This window comes from Polypterus senegalus, chromosome 16 (genome assembly GCF_016835505.1).
Source record: "Polypterus senegalus isolate Bchr_013 chromosome 16, ASM1683550v1, whole genome shotgun sequence".
Taxonomy (NCBI): Eukaryota; Metazoa; Chordata; class Cladistia; order Polypteriformes; family Polypteridae; genus Polypterus; species Polypterus senegalus.
In genome coordinates, this window is record NC_053169.1 from 92,312,286 (window position 1) to 92,333,902 (window position 21,617).

The 21,617-nt window shown below is 43.0% G+C and overlaps 1 protein-coding gene across 1 annotated transcript; it reads left to right on the top strand.

Annotated features, from left to right (window-relative positions):
• Positions 1-281: 281 nt before the first annotated feature.
• fuca2 (alpha-L-fucosidase 2) lies at positions 282-19,564 on the top strand. The gene is made up of 7 exons (XM_039738503.1): positions 282-540; positions 6,669-6,856; positions 10,563-10,902; positions 13,261-13,471; positions 16,664-16,854; positions 16,937-17,045; positions 19,157-19,564. Exons 1-7 carry the CDS (start codon positions 335-337, stop codon positions 19,292-19,294), a joined length of 1,383 nt encoding a protein of 460 aa, XP_039594437.1. The 5' UTR covers positions 282-334; the 3' UTR covers positions 19,295-19,564.
• Positions 19,565-21,617: the final 2,053 nt, after the last annotated feature.

Genomic DNA, 21,617 nt, shown 5'->3' on the forward strand with positions numbered 1-21,617 from the left:
TGTATTGTTCATTTTTTGTTCAGCTTTTTCGAATGCACAGTTATCGGAAACAAGTTCAATACACTTATTTTCACCACAAATGCTGCATACATTTAATATATCTGCAAAAAATGTCGATATTACACAATTACATGGACAATATTTATGAATGTTCTTATAAGAAATGCCTCCCACTTTAATTTTAAAAATATATGTACAGTATGAGGAAGTGTAGCCGGACTGTGTTAGCCACGCCCCTTCCGTAAGATACACCGAGGAGACGTTGATGAGTGACAAGTTCTCTCCGCCCCGTGTCAGCTGGTAGATTTTGGCGAGCACAGCGAATGGTGGATTCATGGCTCTGAAAATCTCCGGGGCTTTGCCGGTGCTGACGGTTGTCTGCCTGTTGGGTGCAGTCGAGCAGTGCAGCGCACAGTACAAGCCGACGTGGGAATCGATTGACTCCCGACCGCTGCCGGATTGGTTCGACCAGGCCAAGTTCGGGATTTTTATCCATTGGGGCGTTTTCTCTGTCCCGAGTTTCGGCAGCGAGTGGTTCTGGTAAGCGGTTCTTTCCAGCTAAGCTAGTGAGGGGAGTTCGTGCCGTTTGACTGATTCATTGTGATGAGTAACCGCCTTTGGGTTTAACGGCGAGCACCTGCAGGTAAGAATAAGCGTCTCGATAGTTGGAGTGCGAGGCGTTCACGTCAAGTAGCAGCTACGGCGTACCTGTCAGTATAAGTGAAAGAGGCGCTTTCTTTTCATAACTGTGTTTTAGCTGTCTGTTCATCGGTCATTAAGTTTATTGACGATACTTTCATTTCGTTTTCCTTTTTGCGCGCTCACGTCCTTTTTGTTACCGCTGCTTGTCGTTTTACCGGCATATTCGAATACCAACACTTTACTGTTGGTTCTCTGAGTCGCTTCTAGACTGGATTGACAATTCATTGAAATGAAGTTTTTTTGAAATAGTAGCCTATGGGGATATGCTTTATCATCATATTCTTTAAATCCTTTGATTTGTTAAAATATAGTGATCGATCCCGAATAAAGCAGTGTTATTGTGCCAAATGTGATATGTGAGTAACTCTTAAGATAAATCATAAAGGGTGACATGATGGGGTTTAGGTCACCGGTGTCTGCGTGGCTTTCCACTTCAGTTTACTTTTCAACTTTCACAGTTCAAAACATCCACCTTAACAGAAAGAAAGACAAGTTCCTGTGTATCTGTGTGTCCTTCCAACTGCGATGTTTCTGATATATGCCATTTGGAATGTGATTTGTAAAAGCGATGTTAATGGTTGCTGGGCGCCATCGCTTTGAATGAAAATTACGAAGCATTTTATTACTACATACCTTACAAAATACATTCCAGTAGACGGTGCACAGCAAATGTGAACGCGGCTTACGATGAGGTCTATGATGATTATACCTGGATTGTAACCCATCTTGGGCAGGTAGCACAGTTAGTGCAGGTTAAGAGGACTGGCGATGCTAAATTGGTATCTATCTATCCATGATCTATCATATAGTGCCTTTCATATCTACCTGTCTATTTATTATATAGTGCCTTTCATATCTATCTATAATATAGTGCTTTTCATATCTATCTATCTATCTATGTATCATAGAGTGCCTTTCATATCTATCTCTATCTATAATATAGTGTCTTTCATATCTATCTATAATATAGTGCCTTTCATATCTATCTATAATATAGTGTCTTTCACATCTATCTATCTATCTATCTATCTTATAGTGCCTTTCTTTCATATCTATCTATTTATGGAGTCCTAATGGGTCGTCTTCCGTTGAGCCCACTGACACTGATGGACCTCGACCTTGTATCTTTGAGGATGTTGTCTTTGGCCTTTTGTAACCCATTCTCATCATCTTCTGAAAATTCTGGGGTCAGTTTTCCTTCTGCGGCCAGGGAGTTTGGCTACAGTCCCACGGACCTTTAAACTTCTTAACTCTTTCAGGTCGGGTGTCCACTTTTGTCAAAATTCAGGGTCAGTGTACAAAAATTACAAAAATTACAAAATAAAGATGCACAAATAACACAAAGTTCCAAATCTCAGTTTTTCACAACAAAGCTTTTGAAGCCGATACTTACAGTATGTCTGAACAGTGCAGACTGCTTAGTGACGAGATCTCCTGTACACGGACAGTATGATACTGCATATTCACTTTGTGGTGTAGCGGGTCGGCGGCTTCAAAAAAAAAAAGGCCAGTTTCATATCCATAAAGCCGGGTGGCTCTCCGTGGGCGCAACTGCACAATCACTGGGAGTTAATGAGGAAGTTGGAGCGAGTCGTTCTCAGTTGCTTCACTGGCTTCCTGCGGCGTGTGATTAAGGCCCACGGAGACGGGAGTGTAGATATACGGGTCAGCACAATAAAGATGGGGGAATCAAAGAAAAGAGCCAAGACGTAGGTCGGCCAAAAGGAGAGCGTGGCGGCTGAGTCTCTGCCGGCTACGCGAGCAAAGGGTGAGCCAGGAGAAGGAGAAGAGAGGTGGGCTGAGATCAGGAGGAGTTAGTCTGCATTTTAACCTTGGGTTTTTTAACGGATTTATTTTTTTTTTATCGTTTTTCACACTGATTTTTATGGATTTATATATGTACTGTTTTTTAGAACACTGCACCATTGACACTTTTTTGTTTTGACTGGTTTTTAATAAAAGCACATGAGCACTTTTTCCACCATCGTCTGGCCTCATCAGTGAATTATCCTCATATGTCGGCGCATCTCGGTCATAACTGTCGATGGTGTGGGTTCAGCAGACTCCCATGTGGGAAGAGGGAGTCTGTAGGGGGCCGGCGTTGTCGCACACTTGCCCTCCAAATAGCACAGCTGATAGAGAATAACATTAGAACCAAGAAATCTCACTTTACCTTGACTGTCTGTGCATGTTTGGTTAAAACGTGCTTGTTGGTTACTCAGTGAAGTGATGGTTAAGCTTCTCAAGGTTCTTGTAGTGAAGCTGTGACCAATTAGCAGTGAACAGGAGCCCCGCATGACTAAAGTCTCTTGCAGGCTGCGGACGCAGGAAGTTTGTGTGTGGTCATGTGACTGCATGGCTACGTCTGATTGGTGAAACTGAGTCGTGATTATTGTTGCTACGTCTGATTGGTGAAACAGTCCTGCAGTAGCTCCACTGGCGACTTTTCTCTCTGGCAAAAATCTAGCGTAATGTATAAAAAGTAACGAGTCGAGTGTTGCCCAATGTAGCGGAGTAAGAGTAGCGTTTCTTCTTCACAAATGTACTCAAGTAAAAGGTATGGTGCAGTAAAACTACTCTTAGAAGTACAATTTTTTTTTAAAAGTTACTCAAGTAAATGTAACTCGTTACTACCCACCTCTGCTAGAGGTAAAACTAGATTGCATCACACTGTGACCGCCGCCTGCCTTTTGGATGAAAACAGCCAGGCAGCAAGCCCGACGCACAATCCTGCTGGCCGTTGAGTCAGCTACTATCGCCAGAGATGGCAAACAGGGTGCCGTCAGCAGCCACAACACACAGCAACAGATGTTTTATGTTGATTGATGTGTGAAACTTTTGCCTTGTGAACTTTTCAGAAAACTGAGTTTTTTGGAAAACTCGGCCCCCTGCTCATTTCACTCGCCAACCGCTTCACCCCCCAGCAACGCTACATGCCGTTGTGAAGAGGTAGGCTGAATGCACTCCAAGGAGACGCGGTTGCTCCTCCGAAACCCCTCTTAAACGGTGATACAATGGAAAACACATACATTCATACTTTTTGTTTTTTTTTTACCTCCTCTTTGCTCGATCAGCTGCTGCCTTGCCGCATGATCTGCTGTTCGTGTGGCGCTTCTGTCCTTTTTTCTCACTGCCTTGTCTCCCTTCTCCCCGAGACGGCCTCAAACACTATTTGACCTCTTTTCGCTGTTCCGATATTTCACCGAGTAATATTTTCTGTTTGTGCTAATGCGATCTTTACTCTCATTTTTTTTTTGAGAGTTTCGAATTTTCCTACTTCCATTATCTCTAACCTGCTCTGCATGTGTATCACAGGACTTGCTTCCAAAGGTTGTGAGTATGATGTGACTTGTCCATCTTGTGGGACGTGACAGTGTCTCTCTTCAAAAGATTACATCTCGTCGCAAGATTTTTTTATACTGGATAGAAATAGTCAGCCCTCTGAGAGGTATTAATGTTTGCAACTGTTGTGACAGAATCGTCAATCAGCTTGGAGATGGTCTTCTAGCCTTTGCCTTTAACATGCTGGTCTATAATTTACTTTCGGATCTCCTAAACTTCACACAGAGAGTGACCAGAGGCCTCATGCATAACATCATACAGAGAATTCACACTCTAACATGGCGTAGTACAGAAGCGGAAATGTCCTTATGCACTAAAAAATCCAGATGCATAAATCTGTGCGAACTCCAACTTCCACGTTCTTTCGCTACATAAATCCCGGTCAACGTGAAGAGTAACGCATGTGCCTGCTGTCCTGCCCCGTCTCCTTCCAGAATTCTGCCTCTTTGAATATGCAAATTAATATAAATACCCCTTAAACTCGGTGTTCTGTGAAAAGGCAATGGCAAACGCACAGGGGGAAATAGAAGAAGTTCAGCGAATATCAAGTGGAGGCAAAGAAAAATGTACTATTTGTTGGTTTAAACAGCGGTATGAACAACAAAAGGAAGTTGATCGAGTGACAGAGTGTCGGAGAAACTCGAAAGCTCAAGTTCACAAAGTCGCACAGTGCCCAAAATAAAAAAAAAGTTGTCAGATATCAAAGTCGCCGAAAAGGTGAGTCGAGCCTACCGTCTGAGTGTCATATGAAAGCTTATTAGGGGTACAGAGAAAAAAAAAAATAGGCACACAGTGGGGGAAAAAGCACGAAATGTCAGCTTTAATCTTAAAATTTCCACTTTATTCACATAGTTTATTTTGTCATTAAAGTAGAACATCATAAACTTCATCTTAAAATCGTTTGATTTACTAGTTTCTCAAATGCCATTGTAACTAAAGTAGCACGTTAAATGCTTTGTTTTGTATTTGATCTTCTATGTGCTCTGTGTGTGAATCACTATGTGCTTCCGGGCTTTCTCTTCCGCTGACAGGACACAGAATCCATTACATTCGTGATATTACAGCTCTCTGAGTAACTAAAGTACTGAGATGTATACTTGATATCATTTTCATGATGATTGGAGTTAAAGCATGTTATTAAACATGGGAACACGGTGGCATAGTGATTGTGCGCGACCTTCGATGAAATAATTTGCTGCAGCATGTACTGTCTCTTTCAAACGTACTAACTCCCAATTCCTGTCCTTACTTTTCTTTCTCCAAATACCCAATCGCCTCACAGTCAGCTCTGTAATAGACGTTAAGCCATCTGTAAGCTTAGAACGCAGATTCTTCAAAACTTTTAAGAAGAATTGAAATATTTTTGGTATACGTGTTTAATTATTCTATCCTTCCAGTGTCACGCCAGTCCCAGTAAGAATACAGTGCGCGGCAGGAACAATCCGTGAACAGAGAGCCAGCTCCTTGCTAGCACAGCAACACCATGTCCTCACATGTTTAATTATTAACAATATAGATTATTTAAATGAAGTTAAAGTTTTATCTGTATAATAAACATATTTTGCTGCATTTCATCTTAAAAATATCGTCATCATATGTAAATACGCGCTTTATACGTAAAGTGGCTCAGGTTGTACAATATTATAACTGTAGTGCAAGTTTACAGTGAGGTAATTGTACTAATAAGTACAAACAGTTCTACAAGGAGCACTTGATGGACTGATTGAGTGCGTTTAGAGCTCTTGGGATGAAACTGTTTCTGAACCGCGAGGTCCATACAGGAAAGGTTTTGAAGCGTTTGCCATATGAGAGCAGATCAAATAGACTGTGCGCATGGCTGAGGCAGCGTGTGCTTAAAGCTGTATACCGATAATTCTCTTTCTGATCAGCTGCTGTACAGCTGTGATTCCCCACTCAGATACAGTGATATAAATACTCCAAGTGGTGCAGTGATAGTAATATGGAAAAAGATGATCCGCTGTGGCAACCCTAACTGGAGCAGCTGAAAGAAGAAAAAGAAGGTGCAGTGAGAGTAACAACGCTAAAGCAGTTATGGTATTAAGAATAGTTTGACCATTCTGTGGACCATTATATTGTTACAGGTTAATTACAATCTGATGCATTAAACTAATAAAAAATATGCAGTTAATTTCAGTGTATTTATAAAGCTGCGTCAGGGATGTGGATCTAAAAAAGAAAGGAAAGCCACACTGGAACAGTAGCACTGCGTTGACACTGGGTGCTGCCAATTTGCAAAACTGAGCAGAGAACATGCGTATGCCAGGGTTGGAGCTACTGAGGAAATATGTGTGGCTTTATGCCAAGTTTAGGTTTTAAACATTGTGATTTGAGCGTGGAAACGTTCGTATGCAACATTTTTATGTGTACGCACCGTTTATGCATGAGGCCCCATGTGTGTAGGGTTTAAATCCAGGAAGATGGAGACAGCCTTGGTTAACTACTGACAGGTAGCAATGCAGTCCCAGAGAGTAGAGGAGACTTCACTGACGTCTAGTTGAGGACTGAATTAGGAAGAATACTAACACTGTCATGTTAAGTGCTTTCCACTGCAAGGCTGCTGACGTTTATAATAATTTTTTTTTTTTTTTTTTCTTTCTTTAAAGGTGGTACTGGCAGAAAGAGAAATGGCAAAAATATGTTAACTTTATGAAGGCAAACTATCCGCCCAACTTCAGATACGAAGATTTTGGCCCACAGTTTACCGCGGAGTTCTTTAATGGAAAACAATGGGCAGATGTTCTTTCAGCATCAGGAGCCAAGTATGTGGTGCTCACCTCAAAACACCACGAAGGTATGACTTGTTCTATCTGTTGATAGTCAATGTATACAGACGTCGACAAAGGTGGACAGGTAAAACATCAGGCCCTGCTGGACTTTTGAATGGTAGCTGAACAACGGAGAAGCCAGTTTAATTTAATGTTTGAAGAAGTGATGTGCCTGCTTGATTAGTTGGTAACTCTAAGTTGTCCTGGTATTGGTGAGTTTGCCCTGTACAGACTGGCAGCCCATCTAGGGTGGATTCTCGTCTTGTTCCAACTTATATACAGTACCAGTGCAAAACGATCGGAAGATTCCATCTCATCAGTGGAAAGAAGTGTTCTCTTTAGAGTAAACTGATGAAAAGTGGGCCCCATTGAAGTGTGACTCTTATGAGAACTTAAGAAGTTTGGCAGAAAAAGACAAAGCCGTTCAACCCACCTTACTCATTTGGTTAACTGATAGCTAAATTTTCCTCGTAATCTCATCCAGACACTTTCTGAAAGTTGTCAGGGTTTTCACTTTAGCTGCATTGCTCGCAAGTTTATGACACAACATTGGTGGGATGCTTTTGGATGGGTGTGCAGACTCAAGAGGCCAATAGAGCCAGATGAGCGTCTCGAGGGAGGAAGTACAAGCATCCCGGTGTTACTCCATTGTTGCAGAAGATTAGTTGCAGGCAGGGCTAGGAAAGAACCATGAGTGAGAGAGTGAAAATGACCTCGGGGTCATTCAGGAGAGTTGCCCGAGCTGTGGACCTGTTTTGCGTTCTCACACAAGTCTGTATCCCTATATCATATGTTATGTTTGAGTTGATGTATACTGTGTTTCGAGGGTGGCAGCATGTCAACCTTTTGGTGGAGATGAGAGGAGTATGAGCTAGGATTGACAACAGAAGTCCAACAGAAGAAGCACAAAAACTATTTTTATTGATAATTAAATACATCACCCTGGATTGAAATTTTGGCACACATTGGAATCAATAGATTTTATATTTTTTCGTAACGTTTGTGTCTGTTTTTCTTTCAATCTCTGGTTGCTCGGGTACGATGACTCCAGATGCCCAGAGTCCAAGTCAAGTGCATATGTGCCAGTGCACGTGGTATCACAGTATCGTGTGATGTAGGTGAATGGTGAATCTGTGCAGCCATATACAGTGGGCCCTTGACTTACGAACTCAATTCGTTCGCGAGGGCTGGTTGTAACTCAAGTTGGTTGTAAGTCAGGACTATTTTTCCCATAAGAAATAATGGAAATACCCATAATGTGCTCCGAACCTCCCACAGCAACACTTACTTAACCTTTTCATAATAAAAAGGGTTGTATAATGTGCATAATTTACCAAAACACCAATAATTTTTCTAATGTACTAACCAAAAAGTTATAAAAAGTGCCTGGCCTACCAGAAACAACAATTTCACAATGTACTCACCATTTAATTTGACATCTTTGGGCTGCAGGAAGGGAGGAGGAGGAGAATGAAACGGAAGGTGGTTATTTAGAAGGAGCCTCCTTATGCAAATCTTGTCTTTGTAAAATGGTCGAGATGGTGGATTTTAACATGGTATACATATTAGCGAGATCGGTCACACGAACACCACTCTCATATTTCCGCACAATTTCCTTCTTCATTTCGATTGTGATCGCTGTTTCAAGTTAATAATGACAGTAGTCGAGCACTCAGTTCAAAGCTGGTCGTGTCGTGAACTGCTGTAATAATACACTCCAAGGCAAGCCGGTGCTGACTCAGCCTGATGACGATATCATGTACCGCGCCAGCCCGCTAGCTAACATCCCTTAACAATCGCTTTCTTTACCTTCGTTACCTTCTCTTCCTTCCCTAGCAATTATGCGTCTTGCTTGCCATGGTCTTAGTGAATTATATATATAGATACATTTCTGCACTGACCGAAATTACGTCCACAACCACATGTATCTGGGCTCCGACTGACGCTTATGAACGCACTCGGCTGTTTATTTATGATCGCACAAGCGGATACACGTGACTGCATTCGGGTCGTAACACAAGATGTTGGTCGTAAATCAAAGCAAAAATTTTGGTCGTAAATCAAGTTGTTCGCATGTCAGGCAAGTCGTATATCGAGTCGACTGTAAATGCATGAAGGGGTTTGTGTCTCTGCTGAGGAATTCACTCAGGGTGCCACTCTCCTGTCGGCTGCTTGAACTCCTTTAGAAAGCAACGGCAGGACTCGAACCGCATGTTCAGGTTTACCAAGCTACCTTTGCAGCTAGTGCAGCCCAAGGAGAGCTATTTTAGTTACACTTGCCAATCGGGCTTTTGTCTACAGCGGTGTCTCTTATGGAGTATGAAGTTCTCTTGTTGCCTCGCTGTACTTGCCTATGAAGTTTACGCATTCTTCCAATGTGCAAGTGAGCAAGTGCAATTTCCTTCACACAGCTGTTTCTTCTTCTCCATTGTTAGGTATCCACCAGGCTTATTATACCTCTTTGCTTATCCCTATGCTTTCCTCTCAATCTTCTTCCTTATATCGACAGCTACCATGCTTTACCAGACAGGTCCTTTCTTACAGTTATTAACTCTTTTAGGGCTGATTTTTTGTTTTTTTTTTCTTTCCTTAACCTGCAATTGCTCTGTCCTGGATATGACGTTAATCTGCATCCAGCCCTGCATGTAGGCCCTCCAACTTGCAGGGAAAAACCTGGGGGTTGGTGGCAGAAATGGCACTCCGGCCACCATAAAACAAACATCACACTGGTTCAATTCCATCTGAACTTGTGTGGTGCTGAGGTGTGACCTGTTGCATGGCTGCACTTGGGCCTTAATTTGGGATCCTGAGTTGGTTCGTCATATGGTGGGTGCGGCAATGCGCTGTATCAGCGCGGGCTCCTAACCTCCTCCTTCTCCCAGGGCTGAGCACTTATCCAAAAAAACCTCAGTTTTCTGAAAAACCCACAAAGCAATAGTTTCTCACATAAGTCAACACAAAACATCTTTTGCTGTGTGCAGTGCGCTGTCACCATATGATAGCCGTCTCTGGCGGTAGCTGGGCTGTTTTCTGAAAAGCACACGAAGCAATGGTTTTCACACATAAATCAACATAAAATGTCTGTCGCTGGTTCTGTGGCCACTCTCGCTGTGAGAGGTACAAATCTGGCTTGTACCTCTTGTCATTGTAAGTGGCGGTCCTCCAAGGTGAACATTGCCATTGGTACATCAGCTACATGAATGTGTTCAGCACCACAATCCTCTGGGAACTGATCAGCTGATGCCAGTACCTCACTTTTGTTTTAGATTTCGATCTCCAGATCACTTGTACCAAAATCAGAGTCCGACAAGTCAAAGAGTCCAAAGTAATAAAATATAAGTAGGACGTTGTCCGTTGAGTATTTTGTTTTGAGTATTTGCTTTGCACTCTTGCCAAATGTTGGATGCCATTTTTTGCCAAAGTTGGCTTGTAGCTACTCGCGCACATGGGGGGATTCGCTGTCAAGTCAGTGAGTCTAACGTTCCGCCAAGCACAGAGTCTACCTTTACCGTAATGGCGAGTTCTCTCGACGTTTACAGCGGATTATCGCCCTCTGCCCGTTGTGTTGACAAAAGTTGCCATCTGCCTTAAAAGAGTTAATGACCCCAGATTGTTGGCCTTGATGCTGGTTAGAAAAAGGATGGATGAGCCGAAATGTCAGTAGTGACTGAAGTGATCATCAACTCCTTGACTTTCCTCATGTCTTTATTCATAGTATGTAACCTTTCTTAGGTTTCACACTCTGGGGTTCGAAGTACTCCTGGAACTGGAATGCGATGGACGTGGGGCCAAAACGGGACCTGGTGGCTGAGCTCGCCGATGCTGTAAGGAACAGGACTGACCTGCGCTTTGGCCTCTATCACTCGCTCTTTGAGTGGTTTAATCCACTCTACCTGGAAGATGCGGCCAATGCCTTCAAGACTCAAAACTTCCCAATCACAAAGACTTTACCTGAGCTCTATGAAATTGTCACCCGCTATCAGCCAGATGTCCTGTGGTCCGATGGGGATGGGAATGCACCAGACACCTACTGGAACAGCACAGGATTTCTTGCTTGGCTCTACAATGAAAGGTGGTGATTTAATGTTTTTTTCTATTCATTAGTTTTGGTTTTGATTCATTTAGTAGTTCTCAGTGCTCTGAGGTAATATTGTCACAGTAGATATGCTCACACTGCAGGGAAATTGTGACTTAATTTTTTTGCCCTACGTCCAATTTTTTTTTTTTTAGGTTAGTTTTTTCAAGTGACCCAAACCTCATGGTTTAAAATGAAGAAAAGCAAATTTGTTGAACAAATGCAACATGATAGACCACCATGGAAAAGCACCCACGGCATGCTGGCTGCTGCACTACAGTGATCCCCCGCCTATCTGTAAAGTTACGTTCCAGACCCATCAGTGATAGGTGAAAATCCGCGATATAGAAAGACCATATAAATAAACATTTTTTTTTATAGTTTAAGCCTTAAAATACCCTTCCCACATGCTTTAAACACATGTAAACGTATTAAAACACACTTTGTAAACACGTATGAGATGTGGATGTCGGGTTAAGGATATGAGTAACATAATAATACTAAAGCATACCATTGATTCATTCAAGCCGTAATGGTGAGCGACGTCCGCGTAACGCTTTCCTTCCCTTCTTAGAAGATGCAGGACGCTTGGGAGCCATCGTAGGGTTTAAAACAAAATGAAAAAGTTCACAAAAAGTTTGCTCACAACAATCGGACCAAAAGCGGTTGCACCTGTAAAATGTCCACAGGGAGGCATCTGTAGCAGATGCCATTTTGCATCTGAATTGGCTCCTCTCAATGCGGGGGGTCTGTGTCTCTACTCCGGGCCACAACCCGGAGCCACCCTGCGGAGAAAAGCTCATTTCGTCTGCATTGTTACCCGCATTCTCATCCTGTTGGTCATTACCATCGATGAGGGTAGGAATTTAGATCGACTGGTAAATTGAGAGCTTTTCCTCCTGGCTCAGCTCCTTCTTCACCACTATGGGTCGGCATAGTATTCTGACTTTATTCTTCTGAATAATGGATTTTAGAACAATCCGGACGAGAACAGGCCATTCAGCCCAACAAAGCTCGCCAGTCCTGTCCACTTATTTCTTCAAAAAACATCAAGTTGAGTTTTGAAAGTCCCTAAAGTCCTCCTGTCTACCACACTACTTGGTCGCTTATTTTAAGGGTCTGTCGCTCTTTGTGTAAAGAAAAACTTCCTAATGTTTGTGCAAAATTTACCCTTAACAAGCTTCCAACTGTGTCCCCGTGGTCTTGATGAGCTCATTTTAAAGTCACCGTCTTGATCCACTGTACTTAATTCCCTTCATGATTTTAAACACTCCACTCAGGTCTCCTCTTAATCTTCTTTTGCTTACACTGTAAAGGCTCAGCTCTTCTAATCTTTTCTCATAACTCATCCCCTGTAGCCCTGAATCAGCCTCGTCGCTCTTCTCTGGACCTTCTCTTGTGCTGTTATGTCCTTTTTGTAGCCTGGAGACCAAAACTGCACACAAGACTCCAGATGAGGACTCCCCAGTGTGTTATAAAGCTTGAGCAGAACCTCATCGGACTTATTCTCCACACATTGTGCTGTATAACCTAGTGGACCAAGTGCTTCAATACCAAGGTGCAGCCATTCAGTATCTAGTCTGGATTGGAGGATCATGGAGCTTTGCCAATACTTATTTTTTTCGCATTGTTTGCGAAAACATCTCTACCCACACTAAGAAAAAAAAAAAACTGAAAATGCATATGACTCAGCCTTTGCCTGCAGTAGGCATTTGCGCAATGGCGGAAACAGTGCTGCTAGCCACAGGATTTATCGCAAAACTGTAGTGACCATAAATTATTGGACTTTTGCTCACGTATTAAGCATTCAAACTGTAGAAAACACAATTTAGATGCACACAGGTAAGCAACACAACAAGAGCCATGGAAAACTCCTCCTCCATGTCTGCTATGTTGGAATATGGCTTTCTTCCGTGAAGGGTGACTAATCAAGGCATGAGAGGTTGTAATGAGTAGGATCCAACCAGGCAAGGGCTCCGTAATAAGCACAAACCAATCAGAGCGTGATTAGAGGCTACGTTTTTCAAAACTTCTGTTTTTACCGATCCATATTGCAACATTGACCTGGCATTTTCAAAAGTCTCTGGTTTTGGGGATTGAAATTGCCTGGGTAGTATTGATGAAAGGTGAAATGGAGACTGACGTCTGCATTTTTAAATGAAAATGTAGTAGTGTGGACGTAGCATTTGTGACTAACAGGACTAAGGTTTAAGGCCATCCTGTGTGTGTGAAGATGCTAAGTAGAATAGAGCAGGTCCCTGAGCGGTTTCTCGCCAGTGACAGAGGAGAGTTTCAGTGAAAGGAAATGCTCTGTTGTTTTTCTGTTTACTTTGTTTGTAACATTTGTGTTCCCAGTCCTGTCCGAGACAGTGTGGTGACAAACGACCGCTGGGGATATGGCAGCATTTGCAAACATGGCGGCTACTTCACATGCAGTGATCGCTACAATCCTGGCCATCTGCTCCCACACAAGTGGGAGAACTGCATGACCATCGACCAGAAGTCATGGGGTTATAGAAGAGATGCAGTCTTGGCTGACTATCTTTCCATCGAAGAGCTAGTGAAGGTATCTTATTAAGCCTTGATAACCAATCTGTGTGGTTTTTTTTTGGGCTGGTCAGAATACTAAAATTGAAATATACTTTTTAGCAGAAGTGGCATGATGGCCGGTTTCTTGCCTTGCCTAGTGTTCTCAGTTTGAATCTGTTTTTCCCCGCTTGCCCAGCTTGTTTGTGTCTGTTTGTTGAATTCCAGAATGATAAAGAAAGGTGATTTAAGCAATTTGGAGCGTGGCATGGTTGTTGGTGCCAGACGGGCCGGTCTGAGTATTTCACAATCTGCTCAGTTACTGGGATTTTTACGCATAACCATTTCTAGGGTTTACAAAGAATGGTGTGAGAAGGGAAAAACATCCAGTATGCGGCAGTCCTGTGGGCGAAAATGCCTTGTTGATGCTAGAGGTCAGAGGAGAATGAATGGGCCGACTGATTCAAGCTGATAGAAGAGCAACTTTGACTGAAATAACCACTCGTTACAACTGAGGTATGCAGCAAAGCATTTGTGAAGCCACAACACGCACAACCTTGAGGGGGATGGGCTACAACAGCAGAAGACCCCACCGGGTACCACTCATCTCCACTACAAATAGGAAAAAGAGGCTACAATTTGCACGAGCTCACCAAAATTAGACAGTTGAAGACTGGAAAAATGTTGCCTGGTCTGATGAGTCTCGATTTCTGTTGAGACATTCAAATGGTAGAGTCAGAATTTGGCGTAAACAGAATGAGAACATGGATCCATCATGCCTTGTTACCACTGTGCAGACTGGTGGTGGTGGTGTAATGGTGTGGGGGATGTTTTCTTGGCACACTTTAGGCCCCTTAGTGCCAATTGGGCATCGTTTAAATGCCACGGGCTACCTGAGCATTGTGTCTGACCATGTCCATCCCTTCATGACCACCATGTACCCATCCTCTGATGGCTACTTCCAGCAGGATAATGCACCATGTCACAAAGCTCGAATCATTTCAAACTGGTTTCTTGAACATGACAATGAGTTCACTGTACTAAAATGGCCCCCACAGTCACCAGATCTCAACCCAATAGAGCATCTTTGGGATGTGGTGGAACGGGAACTTCGTGCCCTGGATGTGCATCCCACAAATCTCCATCAACTGCAAGATGCTATCCTATCAATATGGGCCAACATTTCTAAAGAATGCTTTCAGCACTTTGTTGAATCAATGCCACGAGAATTAAGGCAGTTCTGAAGGCTAAGGGGGTCAAACACCGGATTAGTATGGTGGTCCTAATAATCCTTTAGGTGAGTGTGTATATATATATCTATATCTATATATATATATATATATATATATATATATATATATATATAGTCCCACATATTCACTCACACAGGTCTGGTCCTGTATTTAAATTACCATAGGTACTCTGAGAAATGTTCTGATGAGAGATCAATTCAAGCCCCATCTGTCCTTGTTCAGAAGCCACAAGCCATGATGCACCTTTATAGTAGTAGTGGTAGTAATAAGATCTCTTGTATAGTGAAATTCTTATTCTTATGACTGATTATAGTGGCAATGCTGCACAGAAATGGTGGGAGCTGACACAAAGAGAGATCAGTGGACGTCAAGAGGAAACGATCCACTCACAGTGCTCAGAAATGGCCTCTGTGCAGTTGACTAAAAGGAGCTCACGCTGTAAGGAGGCCGCTTCTGAGCCACCTGTTGCAGGTTTACAACTGACCACCGGCACTTCACCACAGTGCAAATCCTCAAACTGGCATGCTTTATGGTGTGAGCTCATGGCAGTTCATTTGGCGACGAGGATGGGATTTGCACTGTGGATGGGTGGAGTGTAGTGGTGTAACTTTGAGAAGAGGTGGGGGCTGAGAGAGGACCTGAAGTTCTCAGGGAGCACTCCACTCAGTGTTCAGAAATGTGTGGCTGATTAATGGAGTTACTCTTTCAGCTTTGGCTACAAGAAACTTGCGTCTGAGTCAGATGCTGCAGGTTCGTGACGGACTACTAGCAGTTCACCATAGTGCAGATCTCTGAACGGAGATGCTTTGTGGCACAGATCCATGGCAATTCACTGATCAACATGCAACATGTCCGCAGTCTTTGGCACCTTGGTAAACAAGTACATATTAAAATATGTAAAAAAGAAAAAAACAAAACAAAAAACCACCAAACAGCTTATCAGATGTACTCAGCTGTTTATATACCCCCTTGCCTGAAACCTTATTATCTCATACTATGAGGATCCCTTTGTTAACTAAAGGCATGTTTAACAGATACATTTAATGAGTCTTTATGCCAAACATTTTTACTTTTGAAACAACACCTAAATGGAGCATACGGTTGTGCATTTCATCTGGTTTTGTCCTCACTACTCTTAACTTTCCAACAAGTGGCACAAAGTGTGCTGCTGTGCAAGACAACCAAAGCATTTTCAAACTCATGAATCCAATTTCAGTTAATTCTCTGTAACTCTTAATGGTGTTCCAGTCCTTTGGCGACATTGATGCAATTCAGAGTGTCCAGTTGAGCAAACATTTACATGTTCAGGATGTGGGAGGAAACGGAGAGTACACAGGATGACCACGTAAACCTCCATCACAGGGAGTGCAGAGGCCGGGATTTGAACCCTGAACTCGAGAACTGTGAGGCTGCAGTGCTAATAACTTTACCACTTAGTCTCTCCGGACAAGAGCATAAACATTGCAATTTTCTGGCAAAGTAGACATCTGTTCATTGAGGCTGGTTCTGGTCTTTCGATTCACATCCAGGTTCAAGTGTAGTCAATAATCGATATGAGCGGTAAACCCTTTGGTGTTGGCAGGGTCGGTTAAACAGTGCCAGGGAGATACCAGAGAAGGATTCCAGGATTGTAGGGTATGAGCTTTGTGGAAAATTTGAAGGAGTTGATTCGTTCAGTTCAAGTGGAGACTCAAGAAGTGTTTAAAATTATGAAGGGAAACTAGTAGGGTTATTTTATAATGAGTTCACGGGGTAACAAACGGAAGCTGGGTAAGGGTAAGTAATACACGAATGTTAGAAAGTTCTTCCTTTGAAAAGAACAGTGTATACATTTGGGAAGTGGGCAAGCAGTTAGGCCTTTTCAGCAATTTTCCTTGTTACCAAGCAGGCTCTACAAAAGATATTGTTACAGATGTTGCATATAAACCTGACTGTTCACCACGCCAGTCATTACCTGTAATTTTTATTGGATTTTGTAGACCCTAGTAGAGACGGTATCCTGCGGTGGCAATATACTGATGAATATCGGTCCAATGCATGACGGCCGGATTGCTCCAATTTTTGAAGAACGCCTGAGGCAAATGGGGTCCTGGCTAAAAGTCAATGGGGAAGCTATCTACAACACTACTTCATGGCGGGCACAGAATGATACCATCACTCCTGGAGTCTGGTGAGTCTGTTTGATATACACGTAACTTTCGAGCTTCACATCTTGCAGCTCACAGTCTACTAACCTTATTGTTGGTTGACAGGTATACCACCAAGAAACATGAAGATGCCATTTATGCATTGTTCCTGCAGTGGCCCGATTCTGAGCAGTTGGAACTTGGGATGCCAGCTGTAACACCCGGAAAAACTGTGGTAAGTTCAAATAAAGGAGACAGGCAGTGCCCGTTTACATTTCTTACATTCTTACAGTAGGTAAACCAGAAAACCCTGAGGTCAGAAAATTCTGTATGAAACAACAAAGCATTTGGCATAAATGAATACATTTGGTTTATAAATATTTGTAAATGAAGCTATCTCCATATGCACAAAACATATAATTATTCATCTTAAAATCTTTTAATCGAGCACATCTGTCTCGTTTAAAATTGTCCAAAATGTTCCGGGGCAAGATCCAACCTACGATAATTTTAAACACTTCTTGAGTCTCCGCTCAAGTGTCTGGGCTTGTGAGTGTCCTGGATAAAAAAGACGACGGCCAGGCCTTTAATGACCTCGTGGGCATGGCCATCAGCAGGGTGTCTGTCTGCAGAGAGAGTGTCAATCTCATCGAGAGGTTTATTACCTTGGCAGTAACATTCATGTCTCTGGTGACTCTTCCTATGAAGTCAATAGATGGATTGGGAGAGCATGGGGGGTCATGAGGTCGCTGGAAAGGGGTGTGTGGCGCTCCCGATATCTATGCAAAAGGACGAAGGTCCAAGTCTTTAGAGTCCTGGTGCTTCCTGTCTTGCTATATGGTTGTGAGACATGGACGCTATCCAGTGACCTGAGATGAAGACTGGACTCCTTTGGTACTGTGTCTCTCTGGGAAATCCTTGGGTACCATTGGTTTGATATTGTGTCGAATGAGCGGTTGCTCATGAAGTCCCGAATGAGGCACATTACCTGCATTGTGAGGGAGCGTCAGTTATGACACTACGACCATGTGGCCCGTTTCCCCGAGGGTGATCCAGCTCATCACATCCTGATTGTTGGGGACCGAGTGGCTGGACCAGGCCAAGGTGTCGCCCATGTAACACCTGGCTGCAGCAGATAGAGGGTCATTTCCAGAGGGTGGGATTGGACCGCGTGTTTGCCTGTGGGGTTGCCAACCAGGATCCCGAGTTGTTTTGCCGTGTAGTGGGTGCAGCAATGTACTGTACCACTGCATGCTCCCCAACTTGACTTGATCTACAAGTTAATTGTTTGCCATGCAGAAACATCACTACTACTAATAGTGGTGGTTCATTAGGTTACTGATGTTGTACTGCTATTTTTATTAACACAGCTGTATATGGTAGAGTAGCAGACTCATGCTTGGAGTTTTCCAAACAGCATTTAAAGGACTCTGAGGGCATAAAGAACAGGATCCTGTGGTGTGACTTTTTGGGCAGGACTCCAAGCACCATGTCTGGTGAAGACCAAACACTGCTCATGACCTCCCTATAGAGAAGCATCCTATGTCAGTGCTTCTGAGGTGCAAGAACAGGGAGACCGGTCAGAATTGAGGAAAGGATGAATGCAGCCAAATACAGAAAGGTCCTTGAAGAAAGCGTCCAGAATGCATGGGACTTCAGCATGACAATGACCCAAAGCACACAGCCCGGACAATGCTCAAGTGGTGTTGGGACAATATCTCGGACTGTCCTTGAGTACCGCAGGATAGAACATGGGTGAAGTGACCTGCAGATGGCAGTTTACGGATGCTTAACCCTAACAGAGCTAGAGAAGTTTCTGCCAAGAAGAATGGAGGGAAAACTGCCCAAAGCCAGAAGACACTTAACTATGAAGACTTAAAGCTGGAAATGCTGCCAAAGGTGCTTCTGCAAAGTACTGAATTAAGGGTCTTTACTACGAATGAATGAGAGATTTCAGTTTTTGATGTATAATACGTTTGTAAACCTTTCTGAAAACGTGTTCACTTCTTTATGAGTTACTGAGGGCAGATTGATGGGCAAAAATGGCAGATGTATCTGTTAAAAATAAAATGTACAACACAGTGAAGTGTACATTAAGTGAGGGCCTCGGAGTACTGAGTCCACTGTACATATTAAAGGTCATTTTGTATTTTTTGCGTATACAGAATGTGTAACATACAATGTCACTTGAAATTTTTCTCGAAGTACGTATGGTAAATGCAACATAACCCAAAGGCTGCAAGACGTCCTCTTACTTTTAATGTTCACTCATATCTACTCGACAGGTGGGCCCAGGCCATGATCGATGTTTTCTAAAGTGTATTTTTGTACATATTTTTAATTCAGATTACACTGCTCGGCTACCCATATGAACTCAAGTGGATGTCCACCCAGAAGGGAGTCACAGTCACACTGCCTCATTTTTCCTATGGACAAATGCCGTGCCTGTGGGGATGGACGCTGAAACTGCAGCATGCAGACTAAACACGGCCACAACGTCGTCTTTTTAAATGAAGGAAAATCCATTTTGAGGTAATTGGGATGATAACTTTGGGCTTGTTCTATTCAATGTAAATAAGTCGATTTTTGTACCAGAGTTTGCTTTTTTTACATTTTACTATTAAATACTGAAAATTGGATGAGCTTTTTAATGTGCAAATTGAGAGTTTCAGAACAATTTGTTATAAACAAACAAAAAAAAAATCAAAATGACTTGAAATGATTCTACTGAATGATTATGCCTTTGCTATTATTTTTAATAAAACAAAACAAGTTCTAATCTATATATAAAAAGTAAACACCTTCTGTCTTGTCTTTGTTTGAAGTTAAATATCTGTTCTGTATGCCAATAATCTAATTTTGGTGTTCTCATCGCCGCTTCTTTGTTCGTTTGACACTCGAGCAAAAACATCTGAACAGATTTTGATGAATATTTCACAAAAGTCATCGGGGAGGACAGAAAACTGTGCTTTATTCCAAAACAGTTGCATCGATCTTGGTGAAATTTTGCATGCATAGTCAAGGTGAATCAATTTAAAAATTCGGGCTATGTAGCTTTTTAGAAATTTTCAGCATGAAGGCTGATTGTAACAGGGGTTTGGTTTGAGCAAAAAACAAAAACCTTCAGTCCAAAAAAGCCGACTTGAAGCACACAAAATTTGACATGCATATTTACCGTTTGATACAACTCTATATATTTTAATGCCCACCCAAAACAGAAATCGCACATCACTCAATCATGGCTATGTCTACATTCACAAAATTTATGTATCTTTGTTCACAAATTTATAAAATACAGGCTTTCATGAGTGAGTTGTAATAAAAGGCAGACACCACAAAAACCACTCATTATTCCAAAACAACCAAATGGATATTCATTAAATTTTGCACATGCAGTACCATCCATTCTCTTCCGCTTATCCGAGGTCGGGTCGCGGGGGCAGCAGCTTAAGCAGAGAGGCCCAGACTTCCCTCTCCCCGGCCACTTCTTCCAGCTCTTCTGGGAGAATCCCAAGGCGTTCCCAGGCCAGCCGGGAGACATAGTCCCTCCAGCGTATCCTGGGTCTTCCCCGGAGCCTTCTCCCGGTTGGACGTGCCCGGAACACCTCACCAGGGAGGCGTCCGGGAGGCATCCTGATCAGATGCCCGAGCCACCTCATCTAATTCCTCTCGATGCGGAGGAGCAGCGGCTCTACTCTGAGCTCCTCCTGGATGACTGAGCTTCTCACCCTATCTTTAAGGGAAAGCCCAGACACCCTGCGGAGGAAACTCATTTCAGCTGCTTGTATTCGCGATCTCGTTCTTTCGGTCACTACCCATAGCTCATGACCATAGGTGAGGGTAGGAGCGTAGATCGACTGGTAAATTGAGAGCTTTGCCTTACGGCTCAGCTCCTTTTTCACCACGACAGACCGATGCAGAGCCCGCATCACTGCAGATGCCGCACCGATCCACCTGTCGATCTCACGCTCCATTCTTCCCTCACTCGTGAACAAGACCCTGAGATACTTGAACTCCTCCACTTGGGGCAGGATCTCTCCCCCAACCCTGAGAGGGCACTCCACCCTTTTCCGGCTGAGGACCATGCTCTCAGATTTGGAGGTGCTGATTCTCATCCCAGCCGCTTCACACTCGGCTGCGAACCGATCCAGAGAGAGCTGAAGATCACGGCCTGATGAAGCAAACACAGGACAACATCATCTGCAAAAAGCAGTGACCCAATCCTGAGTCCACCAAACCGGACCCCTTCAACACCCTGGCTGCGCCTAGAAATTCACATACAGTACAATTAACTCAATTTAACCCCAAAGTTACCATGACTAGAAGTTCCATTGAGCAAACAACACAAACAAAAGGTAGTTTGCTCGACTTATGTGCCTATGCAATGGTTGAATTATTCAACAAGCCATCCACTTTATTATTGTGGGACTAAACGTGTCTGTGAAACCACACTAAACCAGTAAATAAAGATGGTTACAACTCGGCAAGGATTTACCACAAATATGGAATGAAGTCACGCATAAAAAGAACAAAATCTCCACTCATTAAAACAGAGAAAATTCAGAGAGGTAGTGTAGTTTGTAGCACTTCTACATAAATATAAATGTTTATCAATGTGCATTTTAGAAATGTATGTGGCTGCCCTTTTTTGCTTGGTGTCCTCCCCCATTATAAGCTGTTGCCTATGAGGGAGAAGCGAAAGCTTAAGATTCATCCAATATTTCGATCTCTGGTTTTTGATGGATCTCAACATTTTAGGGTCCCCTAATACTAAAATCAATATCTCAATGACGGTGTGTGTGTGTGT

Bases quoted from the DNA above. Each gene is read 5' to 3' on its own strand.
- fuca2 (XM_039738503.1), top strand. From the start codon at position 335: ATGGCTCTGAAAATCTCCGGGGCTTTGCCGGTGCTGACGGTTGTCTGC. The intron at 13,472-16,663 runs GTATCTTATTAA...TGGATTTTGTAG, and splicing joins CCATCGAAGAGCTAGTGAAG to ACCCTAGTAGAGACGGTATC. The intron at 17,046-19,156 runs GTAAGTTCAAAT...TTTTTAATTCAG, and splicing joins TAACACCCGGAAAAACTGTG to ATTACACTGCTCGGCTACCC.